An 11,316-nucleotide genomic window follows, 5' to 3' on the forward strand; every position below is an offset into this window, starting at 1 on the left:
TGTGGAGGAAGGCAGGGAGGGAGGAAGGAGGGAAGGAAGAAAGGAAAAGGGGAGAAAGCAGGAGGGCCCAGGAGGGGTCAGGACCTGCTGGGCGGCTCACCTTGCCCTGCGGCCTCATCCTCCTGCCCTAGCAGCTCTGGGTGAACCCCTTCCCTCCTCCCTCCTGCCTTTTCTGGCTGCATGTCAGAGCCTGTCTTATGGAAAACAAGACAAAGGAAGTGATATCATGAGTGCCTGGACCAGAATCTCAAATCCATGATTAAAAATAACAGTAATAAAGATTATGGCCATTATCTATCTCTGTAGGAGCCAGGCTGACTGCAAGCCAGAAACGGGCCTGGCTGTGCTCTTGTGAGCAGGTGCTGGGTTTGGGCAAAGAGGGATGGCTGTTGAGAATCCTAATGAGCCTCCAAAGGATCAAGACACGGGTCATAAGAAGAAAGAGGGAGGTTCCCAGAGGCCCCTGGCTTTGGTGACCTGGGAGGAAGGGACGTGGGCAGAGCCCTGCTCCGGACCCGCAGCCCTGGTTTCTGGTCATGCAGGCTTCTCAGTGGCATAGCCTTGAGCAAGCATGCAAGCCTCCCCGCTGCAGCGCCGCCACCCTTCCGCAGGGCTGCTGGCATGTCCCCTGGCCAGGCAGACTGTAAGGAAGGCCCCGGGAGGGGGTGGGCTCCTTTGGAAACAGTTTGCACTCATGGGGGACTAACACTGTGACAGGTGCCAGAGCTGTCTCGCCTTGTCCGGATCACAGCCTGACGCCAGAGGTCCGTCCAACAGCTCTTTCCCCCTGGTCTGCAGGTGCAGAGGATGTGGTGATGGCGTTTTCCAGGTCGGAGACGGAGGACCGGAGGCAGTAGCTGTGAACCCCTTGGAACACCCTGGAAGCTGGCAAGGGCCAAGAGATCTGTGTGGACCTCGGCCAGCCGGCCAGCCGAGTGGCCGCAGATCGCCTTCCCGCTTCCCCCGCCCCTATACCCTCCCCCACCCCGCTTCAGGGTCACTCAGCAGGGCTGGCATGGAAGGCGTCACCGGTGGGGCAGTTACAATTGGCTTAAAGGGACGGACTCATGATTGGCGGCAGGAAGAAACCCTTTAATTTTTAAATCTTGACCAACAGAAACCTTTTATTTTTATTTCTGACTTTTTTTTTTTTTTTTTAATTTGCTCCTCGGTATGTGGCTTCCCAGGAAGCGCTCCGAGATCTGGTGCTTTATTTAGGTCACTTTTTAGGAATGTGAAGAGCCCCGATTGGCTGCTTAAACTGGAAAAGGATTTTGATTGGCCGGCTCGTGGGAAACGGTTTTTTTTTTTCTGTGATTGGCTGCAGGTGTTCTGATAGCAACAGCTTCTCTCTTTTGAATGCTGAAAACAGGGTTTGGGACATTGGTTGTTATATTTGACTTGAAAAGAAAAAAAAAAAGAAAAAGAAAGAAACCAAGTGCGCTTTGCAATATTTATTACACAAAGAGCTTGCTGCTGCTTTCACGTGTTTTGTTTGTGTTTGCATTTGATTTGTTCTTGATACGTGTGTTTGGTCTCTCATTGGCTCCTCCGTGACTCCCGTTTCCGGGGGCGCCCCCCACTCTGCTGGCGGGCCGGTGCCTCTCCAGTCCGGGGTCCACCCGGAGAGTGCATTTGCTCTAACGCACACACCCGGCTCCCCTGGCAAGGGGGACCGCCAAGACCCCATGCAGGGTCTGCAGCTGGAAGAGAGGGTCCCCGAGGAGGTTTGTGCTGTCCTTCCGGAGCAGACCCGAGCTGAGAGGTGACCATTAGCCAGGATTTGTGTTCCTTACTTCCTTGCGTTGGCACCCAGCCAGCTCCCCTGGGGGGCGGGGGGGTGGGTGGCTCAGCGTCTGGCTGGACCTCTCAGGCCTGTCCCTGCTGTGAGAGGAGGGTGGGTGGCTCTGACCTTTCAGCGGTTCCCTCAGTATCTACTTCCTGAGGCCTCATGGGGGCGGAGAAGGGGGGGCTCTTCCTATAAAGGGCAGAAGCGGCTCCCGGCTGCGAGACCCCACCGTGGAGCAGAGGTCTCTGCCTGGGAGCCCGGAACCCCCACGAAGGCCCCAGCCTGGCTCACAAAGCCGCGGAGGCCTTCGGGCCCCCCACACTCAGGCCGGACCTTCGCCAGCCAGGCTCCCCGGGTGCCGGGCAGTAGGTCCTGGGCTGCGTTCAGCGTCCTCATGTCCGTCGGAAGGGTCCCTCCCTCCCCGTGTCAGCCTGGAACGGACATTGTTAGCTGACCGGTGGCCGGGCCTTCCCGGAGCGGCTCCGCCAGGCCGGCGCTCAGCCCAGGTCCCCAGAGTCACACCACAGAGCGGCCGGATTTGAAAGGGCCCTGGCGCCCGGGTCTTCCCGCCTGCTCCTTCCCCGGGGGGGGGGGGGGGGTGGCCTGCCCTTCTCCGGGTCCCTCACCCGAGTGGAGTCCAGGTGCGGAGGTGGAGAAAGAGGCAGACCGCAGGCCCGGGAGCCTGGACCCTGCCCCCGAGGCGCTGTGGCTGAGGCCCCCGTGTTGCCCCAGGGACCCAGAGTCAGGAGAAGGTTCTCAGAGCCCAGTGGCCCCCTTTCTCAGGCCTGGGGCTGTCAGCGCTGCCCTGGGACCACGTGGGCGGTTCCTGCTGTGCCCTGAGCCCCAGAAGGACACACAGGGGCCTGGTTAGCTGGCCTGGTGAGGTTAACCTTCCGAGAGCGGGGATCCCCAGGGAACGGGCGCTATGGAGACCCCAGCAGGGGCCCGAGAGCATCTTCCTTCGGGAGAGGCAGCCAGTGCGGGTGTGTGCGCGTGCACGCACAAACCCAGCCCCCTCAGTGTCCTGCCGCCCCTCCAGCTGAGCCCCTGGGGAAACCTCAGCTTTTCCGCCCACCCCGCCCCGGGTCATGACATCTGTCACCAGGCGCCAGTACCGTGTTGCCATGTGCCCTCTCTCTGTGCACCTGTAGGTCCCACAAAGGGTCTGTGTCCGGGCCAGTGGTGTGCTCTCTGCCCCAGCCTGTCCTTGTCAAGGCCACGGGGCCTCCCTCTTGTGACAGCAATGGCCCTGATCTGTCTTGTCAACTGAACGAGAAAAGTGAAGGTGTTTGTGTGGCTCCGTGTTTCAACTAAAAATATATCTGTTGGAGAAAATAAAATTAACAATAAAGATTTTTAATAGCTTGGTGTGTGAGCTGAGTTGTCTCCCTCAGAGTTGGGTGCATTCCCTGATTGCCCCATGTCGTTGTGCGCTCTGCTGCGGGGCCCTCCCTCCCCAAGGAGGCACCACATGGAGGGTTGAAAACACCACGTTCGTTAGTTTAATTGTGACCTGGAGGGGAGCTCGGGGCTTGGATGACTTCCGAGATCTGCTCGGCCCAGCGGGCAGGTCTGTAGAAGGCTGAGCCCTGGAGATTCTAAATCCGTCTTAGATTGGACTGAGGTCGGTAGTCTTCCGCAGTGACCTCACCCGTCCATGGTCTCGAGCAGACTCAGAGCGTGGGGACCCTTCCATCCTGAACACCCCAGTGTCTCCCCCCCCACCCCCCCGCAGTGATGGCAGTGGTCTCGGGCTGCTGGTAAAAAAGTCCAAACAATATCCGGCCTCCCCCTCCCCTCATCGTCCCAGAAATGGGAGATTGCTTGGTGTTCAGCTGGATATTCAAGTTGAGATGCTGAAATCATCTCTGCTTTAGGAAATTGTGCTTTGGAAGCATTTTCTAGAATGTTTCATTTCCACCCTTCATCATCCCATTTTAGGTCTTTTTTTTTTTTCCTGCTTACATGGACTCACGGCTTCTATTTCCTTTTCAAAGAGTTTCACTGGGTGCTGGATGCCGTGGGATTTACAGAGTCAGGACGGGCGGCACAATCACATCATTTAGTCTCCGCGCTGGGGGGGGTGTTGAAGGCTGCCTTACAGCCCACACGGTGACCAGATGTGTGCGTCACCCCTGAAACATCTCTAAAAAGGGCTTGTCTAGGCTTTGCTTGAATACCCTCTAGGATGGGGGACTCACTACCTCACAAGACAGCCCATTGCATCTTCAGGTAACTCACATTCATTTTACATGGAGTTGGCCTGCCTTTCTCTGTAACTTCCTTTTCCAGGAAGGACTTTAAAGTTACTGAGGAAAAGATTTTTATTTATGTTAATGTTTATTTATTTTTGAGAGAGACAGGGCATGAGCAGGGGAGGGACAGAGAGAGAAGGAGACACAGAATCCGAAGCAGGCTCCGAGCTGTCAGCACAGAGCCCAACACAGGTCTCGAACCCACGAATCACAAGATCACCACCTGAGCCAAAGTCGGGCGCTTAACCCACTGAGCCACCCAGGCGCCCCGAGGAAAAGATTTTTAAAATGTGTTAGCCAAACATTACAGAGACACATCAAGGGCTCCCGTTAGGTCAACTACTTGTGTTCTCATTTGCACCGTAGGGAGTTAACCTCGGAGTTCATCTGCCCTTCGAAGCTGAGCAGGTGAGCAGGGGGAGACGGTGACCGGCCTGGAGCCGCTGCCCAGCGCCCCGCAGAGGGCCTGGAGGTGGACCCGGGAGGGAGGCGCCCACGCAGGCTTGTCTAACTCAGTCGTGTCTCTCGTGGGAATTAGGCCACCAAGAAAGAGGAGTCGGGACACCACAGCGCGGAGCCCTTCAGGGTCCCTCGGCCCACGCCGCAGGCAGGCTTCCGGGTTCCCCTCCGGGGTACAGGTGCGTGCAGCCAGAAATGATGGCAGCCCCTGGGCCTGAGGCAGCCGGAGGACAGGCTGAGTGTCAGGGAGGCCAGACGAGCTGAGAAGGGAGGGGGGGCAGGGCACCCCACCTTTTGTTGGTGTTTCCCAGCCCTGGGCGGGGAGGGCGGTTGAGTATGAAGTGCTTTTCCCTGTTCCTGCAGGTGACTAGCAGCTTCGAGAATCCAGGCTGTTGCAGCCTTTGAACAGGACCCTTGGGAGCAGGGACCCCATCCCCCTGTGGCACCTGGTTCAGTGGTGGGGACAAGAGCCAGCTTCCAGAACCGGGAGCTCTGTGGGTCCCGGGGACCGTACTGCTCCCCACCTGCTGCACCTGCACGGGCCAGTCATCACTCTCAGTGTCTCTGTTGCCCTCGGCCCCCCTCTCCCGGAATTAGACTGACCTGAGGCCACGTTTAGAAAAAACACTTCTCAGGGCGCCTGGGTGACTCAGTAAGTTAAGCGTCTGACTTTGGCTCAGGTCATGATCTCACAGTTCGTGGGTTCAGGCCCAGCGTCGGGCTCTGTGCTGACAGCTCAGAGCCTGGAGCCTGCTTCAGATTCTGGGTCTCTCTCTCTCTCTCTGCCCCTCCCCTGTTCACATGTCTCTCTGTCTCTCGAAAATAAATCAACATTAAAAAACAAAAACAAACACTTCTCTAATGAAGGAACTCACTTTCCTTGGGCAATAACCGGTGTTGAGGAGATTTTGGAAGCTTGTGGGGACTGTAACTGCTAGTCCTAATTTAAACAAAGCCCTCCTTAAAGGGTAAAGGCAGGGGCACCTGAGTGACTCAGCCGGGTAAGCCTCAGACTTCGGCTCAGGTCAGATCTCACGTTAGTGGGTTCGAGCCCCACGTTGGGCTCTGTGCTGAATGCTTGCTCGGAGCCTGGAGCCTGCTTCTGGTTCTGTGTCTCCTTCTCTCTCTGCCCCTCCCCCTCTCATGCTCTGTCTCTCTCCATATCAAAAATAAATGAAACATTAAAAATTAAAAAAAAAAGGGTAAAGGCAGTGAAATGCTTTTTGAGTATCAGCCAGTGCCTGGCCTTCGCTTTTTGATGTTGGAAGTCCCCCCACCGTCCCCCACCCCGTCGTCCCCCCCCCGCCGACCCCCCCCTCGCGCCCCCCCCCCGCCCCCCGCCACCAGGGACGATTTCCCAGAGGGACGGGCCATCCTGCCGGGCAAGGAGCTGAGGAGAGCCACTGCCAGGGGCCAAGCCCCACCCTGCCCTGCCTGGGCCTCCTCCCATCCCCAGGGAAGGGGCAGAGCGTGCAGCAGGTGGCTGTCCTGTTTGCACACCTGGGAGAGGCTCACCCGACACGCGCAGCCGCAGGAGGCGGCTCAGACCCAGCACTTCTGAGAGTCTCCACCTCCTGGCCTTTGGCCTCGGCCCTGGAAGGAGGTGGCTTCATCGCACACATCTTTTATGCGTGTAACGCCCCTGTCCTGGTCTTAGGAACACAGGGAATGTGTCGGGTGCTACCTGGGTGCAGGCGCACAGCCCTGTATTTCCACCATTTTCAGTCGTGGGTGAGGTAAGGTATTGCCCCATTTTACGGACGAGGAAATACCAGAATTTGCTAAAGGTCAGCGTGGTACAGCCAGAACTTGAAGCCAGGTGGTCTGACCCCAGACTCCATCTTGTAGCCACATGACTCTGGCAGGGGGTGGGGGTGGAGAGGAAACCCTGCTTCACTGGGATGTCCAGAGCCCTCTGTGAGTCCAGGACCCCCCCTGGGGGTTGCCCTTGTTATCCAAGTCCCGTTGCGTCCAGCGCTATCAGGCTGCCCCATATTTACCAGGTGCTGGGTCCTCAGGCCAGCTGGCCCCTCGGGGAGGAAGCTGGCCGCCCACCCAACTCATGGTGCCCTGCAGCTGCCCCGAGCCGGCCTTTGCAACTCTGCTCTCCACCCTTCACCCCCTCTGATGCCTCATGAGGGGACGGGGCAATTCTCCTCTAGGCTAAGCTGGTTTTTCTAGAACAGAGTCTTCTTCCACTTTTCCCTGCCTCTCCCTGTCCGCAGCCCCTGGCCAGCATCTGGCCATCCCGCCCCGAAGACACCTGTCCCCACGTGAGGTCAGCAAAAGAGCTCAGAGATGGGGGACTGCGGGCTCGGATGGGCACCCTGCCTCCCTGCCGTGACCTCTGTGCTCTGGGGCAGGCCTCAGCCTTAATTTGCTCATCTGTAAAATGGGAATAATAATAAAAACAACTGTTCCTTCGACAGATTCTACACAAAGATGCTTTGAATCCAACCCCTGGACCCTTGACAAACAGAATTCTCTTTTGTCCCTGGTTTATACTGTTTACACCCACAGTATAAATCCCACAGTCTAGGGGTGCCTGGATGGCTCAGTCAGTTAAGAGTCCGGCTTTGACTCAGGTCGTGATCTCATGGTTCCTGGGTTCAAGCCCTGTGTCGGGCTCTGTGCTGACAGCTAGCTCAGAGCCTGGAACCTGTCTTCGGATTCTGTGTGTGTGTCTCTCTCTGACTCTCCTCTGCTCATGCTCTCTCTCTCTCTCTCTCTCTCTCTCTCAAAAATAAATAAAACATTAAAAAAAAAATTTAAATCCCACAGTCTAAGTCCCGGAAGACAGGAGGACTCTGGAGGCCTGCTGGTGGCATGAGAACAAGATCTGCCACTTGGCAGCTATGCGACTTGGGGCAAATTATCCAACTTATTGGGAAAAAATGGAAAGAAAAAAAAAAGCACCGAGAGCATCTATCCCTTACGGGGATGAGGCTGTTGTTGAGAATATGAGATGATGCAAATGACAAGTTTAGCAGGGACCTGCCCACAGTGGGTGGCCAGCACAGATGGTCTCGCCAAGCCACCAGGATGCCGCCCCCCACCCCCATCCTCTCCGCTTAGGAGTCATTCGGCACGAGGCCTGTGTGCAGCTCTGGAGGGAGGAGCGTTGCCCCAGGTCTAGGCAGGCGCTTGTTAAATGCTTTTTTGAGGAGGAAGAAAGGGCTACACTGACCCCTTGATAGAGACTGAGCTGCCTCCCGCTTCCTGACCCACCCCAGGCCTCTCCCTCTGCTAAGCAGCTTTGCCGGGAGGGGGAAGGGCCTTCACTGGAGCGGCCCTCAGCCTTCTCGAACCTGCATTCCCTAGGGGGACCCCCAGAGGGGTCTTGCGGAGGCCGGACAGGCAAGGAGGGGCCTTGCCGAGTCTGGGGGTGGGCGTTCTGTCTTCCAGGGACCCTCCTGCTCACCAGCTCGTGCTTGAACTCCAAATAGAATCCGAGCCAGGCAGAGAAGGGGATAAAATTAAATCCTTGATCATGATCAAGTGGTTTAAAAAAAACCCAAAACAGCCAGAGGCTCCTTCCCACTGCACACGGCTCTGCTTTGGAGCAAACAGGAGGAGGATGGGGGCTGCGGAGCCCCAAGCCCCCCGCACCCCTTCCTCCCTGCCCTCCTGTGGGCCCTCCTAGCTCACAGATCTCAGCCACTCTGGGGGGCCGGGGGTACCCTCCCTGCACCGAACCCTAAGGAGTAGGATGAAGCCCCTGGAGGCCTCAGGCGGCGCCGGCTGATGGGGTGGCCCTTCCTGGGCTCCGGGCTCAGCTGCACGGGACCTGGGTTCCAATCCAGGCTCTGCCAGTGACAAGCTGTTGGATGGGGACACCTGACGCAATGTTGTCAAGACTGCTGCCCAGTGTGGACCACGGGAGTGTAATGGTGCCACCTCATGATTGCTGCCTGGAGTGGGTGTGCGAGCTGCCGAGGCCTACCTACGCCCCCCCACTGTCAGGCGGCAGGGGTGCCCCCCGTCAGGCAGTAGGGGTGCCCCCGATAAGGTGGCAGAGGTGCCCCCAGTCAGGTGGCAGGGGTGCCCTCGGTCAGGCTGTAGGGGTGCCCCCCATCAGGCGGCAGGGGTGAATTCACTGCCCCCGACAGGCAGCAGGGGTGCGCTGGCTGGGGAAAATCTCAAAGCGACAAGGCTGACTAAAGGCCAGCCTCCTCTCGTTCGTCTCCAGGAACCGGCAGCCCTAACCCTGGGGCTGAGGGGGGTGCCCCCAACTCCCACCTCCCCTGAGGCAGGGGCTGGGCAGCTCCAGGGCTTTCTTCTGAACAGGCTGTGGTCGATCCAGCCCGGTGTGTGTTGAGGGGGAGACAGGCTGGGACTCTCAAGGCGGCCATGGGGCTCCGGGCCCGGCCCTGGCGCCCTCCGTGTCCCCTCCCCGCCTCTCGGCCACCACCTGCCGACTGGGCCCTGAGGCCGCCCCCGAGGGAGAGCGCAGTGGCCTGGCCGCGGGCACCTGGCAGGCCAGAGCCTGTGGCGGGCGGGAGGGCAGAGGGAGGACCGAGGTGTCCCTTGGCCTGGCAGCTAGGATGCGGAGAGGAAACCATGAGGCGACAGAAATAGCTCTTTGTTTACCCTGCGCGCATCCTCAGGAGCCCTAGTGTGAAGGACAAACCCGGACCACCCTGGGGAGCCAGAGTCAGCACAGCCCCAGGCCGGGCGCGCTGGGGGCTCAGCTGCGAGTGGGGAAGGGCCTGGCTGAGGGGACAGGGCGACAGGTCCCAGGTGGGGCCGGCCTCCCCTCGGCCGCTCCCACACACCGGCCTCACCGGCCCGGCCGGCGCCGTGCTCCCCCAGAAATAGCCTGGCCCACCCGCCCTCCTCAGCCCTGCTCCTGCGCGCCCCCCCCCCCCCGGAAATCTGTCTGGGGTCGTGGTCCAGCAGCCCAGGAGGCCATGGCCTGTGGACGTGTCTCTGGCTGAATCCACACTCCCTGTGGAACTGCCTAGGCTTCAGAGAACCCTGGAGTGGGGGTGGGGGGCAGCCTGGGCTCTGGTCCCTCAAGGTTTTTATCCAGAACCTTCCTTCATAGCTCTCATAGCTTACTGCAGAGGTGGGCGAGCCCTGAGCCACCTGGATGACCCCCAGACTTCCCCAGACTCCCAGAGAGTCAACCCGGCCAGCTGCCCCGCTGAGCCCCGGCCAGGCACCTAGCCAGGCAGGACTGTGTGAGCTGAGGAGGCAGAGATGAGAGACGGAGTCTTGCCCTGTGGTCCCGAGGCTGCGGGGGCAGAATGACCTGGAAATAGCTGCAACCGAGCAGCGTCTTCCAGTAAAGGTAGTCTGCTCACAGTGGGGCCTGGCCCAGGGGGTAGCAGAGCCCTGTGGGTGCCCTGGCTGGTCCCTGGCTGGTGCCTGGCTCCTCCCCAGTAACCAGACCGAGAGAGAAGAGCCGAGAAGCCCAGGAAGCTGCTCCAGGAGCAGAAAACAAATGGAGAGATGTGTCAGGGCAAGTCCCGGGCTCCCTCGGGTGCCCGGTGGTTGCACAAAACCCAGGGGGCCGCCATTCCCTGGTGGGTTCCTGCTGGCGCTGGATGGCCCTGTTCCCGCCACGCACTCCCCAGGCTGTGAGGTCCACTCAGGGCCCCCAGCATTTGTCTCTGGGAGAGGAAGAAGGAAAGGGGGTGTCCCAGTACCCTGCTTCCCCTCTGAGAGCCAGGACAAGCTCACACTCAGTAGGGAGGGCGGAGAGGCTTAGGGGATTAACTTCCTCAAGGTCATTAGGCAGGAGGGGGGCTGGGAGGGTGAGGAGGGGGTGGGGCACAGCGGAGAACACCAGGACCACCATCAGTCCAGGACCCCTGGCTGGTTCTAGTCCCTGTGTCCGAGCCTCAGTTTCCCATCTGTAAAACAGGGGCGGCGGGGGGGCGGTCAGGGCGGCCCCTCAGATCCTCTTAGCCTTCTAGCCTCCACACACGTGGAAACATCGTGTGCGCCTCTCCTCCGGTTCAGTCATGGCGGTCCTGGCTTCCTCTAGCCAACCAAGTATGGGTAGAAGCGATGGGTCATTGCAGGTGGGTTGTTTGTTTATTTTCTTTCCTTTTTCATTTTTTAAAAATGTTTTTATTTATTTTTGAGAGAGAGAGAGAGAGTGAGAGAGAAAGACAGCATGAGTAGGGGAGGGGCGGGGGGGGGGTACACAGAATGGGAAGCAGGCTCCAGGCTCCGAGCTGTCTGTCAGCACAGAGGACGTGGGGCTGGAATCCACGAACCATGAGATCATGACCTGAGCCAAAGTCAGATGTTCAACCGACTGAGCCACCCAGGTGCCCCTGTTTGTTTATTTTCAAAAAAAGAGAGGGGCACCTGGGTGGCTCAGTCGGTTAAGTATCCGACTTCGGCTCAGGTCAGGATCTTGCACTTCATGGGTTCCAGCCCCGCGTCGGGCTCAGTGCTGACAACTCGGAGCCTGGAGCCCGCTTTGGATTCTGTGTCTCCCTCTCAAAAATAAAATAAAAACATCAAAAATATTTTAAAAAAGACCCTCTGAGGGGGTGTTGTGGTCTGAATGTTTGCGCTCCCTGGAATCTTGTGTTGAGATCCTACCCCCAATGAGGTGACGTTAGGAGGTGGGGTCTTGGGGAGGGGATCAGGTCATGAGGAAGGAGCTCTCGTGAGCGGGGTTCGTGCCCTCGTGAAGGAGCCCACGGAGCCCCTCGGCCCGCCGGCACTGAGGACACAGCGAGAAGACAGAGGCTGGAAGCAGGCCCTCGCCAGAGCCCGACCACGCTGGCACCCTAATCCTGGGCTTCGAGGATTTCTGTGGTTTGCAAGCCACCCAGTGTGTGGGATTTTGTT

The 11,316-nt window shown here is 58.7% G+C and overlaps 1 protein-coding gene across 1 annotated transcript in view; it reads left to right on the forward strand.

Moving 5' to 3' along the window:
- Window positions 1-3,154, forward strand: part of CTNNBIP1 (catenin beta interacting protein 1) — a 28,311-nt gene extending 25,157 nt beyond the window's left edge. Inside the window, exon 4 of the mRNA XM_029949212.1 lies at window positions 799-3,154. Coding sequence (XP_029805072.1) covers window positions 799-857 — 59 coding nt within the window. The 3' untranslated portion in view covers window positions 858-3,154. The remainder of the gene's footprint in view (window positions 1-798) is intronic.
- The last annotated feature ends 8,162 nt before the right edge of the window (window positions 3,155-11,316 follow it).

This window comes from Suricata suricatta, chromosome 8 (genome assembly GCF_006229205.1).
Source record: "Suricata suricatta isolate VVHF042 chromosome 8, meerkat_22Aug2017_6uvM2_HiC, whole genome shotgun sequence".
NCBI classification, from domain to species: Eukaryota; Metazoa; Chordata; class Mammalia; order Carnivora; family Herpestidae; genus Suricata; species Suricata suricatta.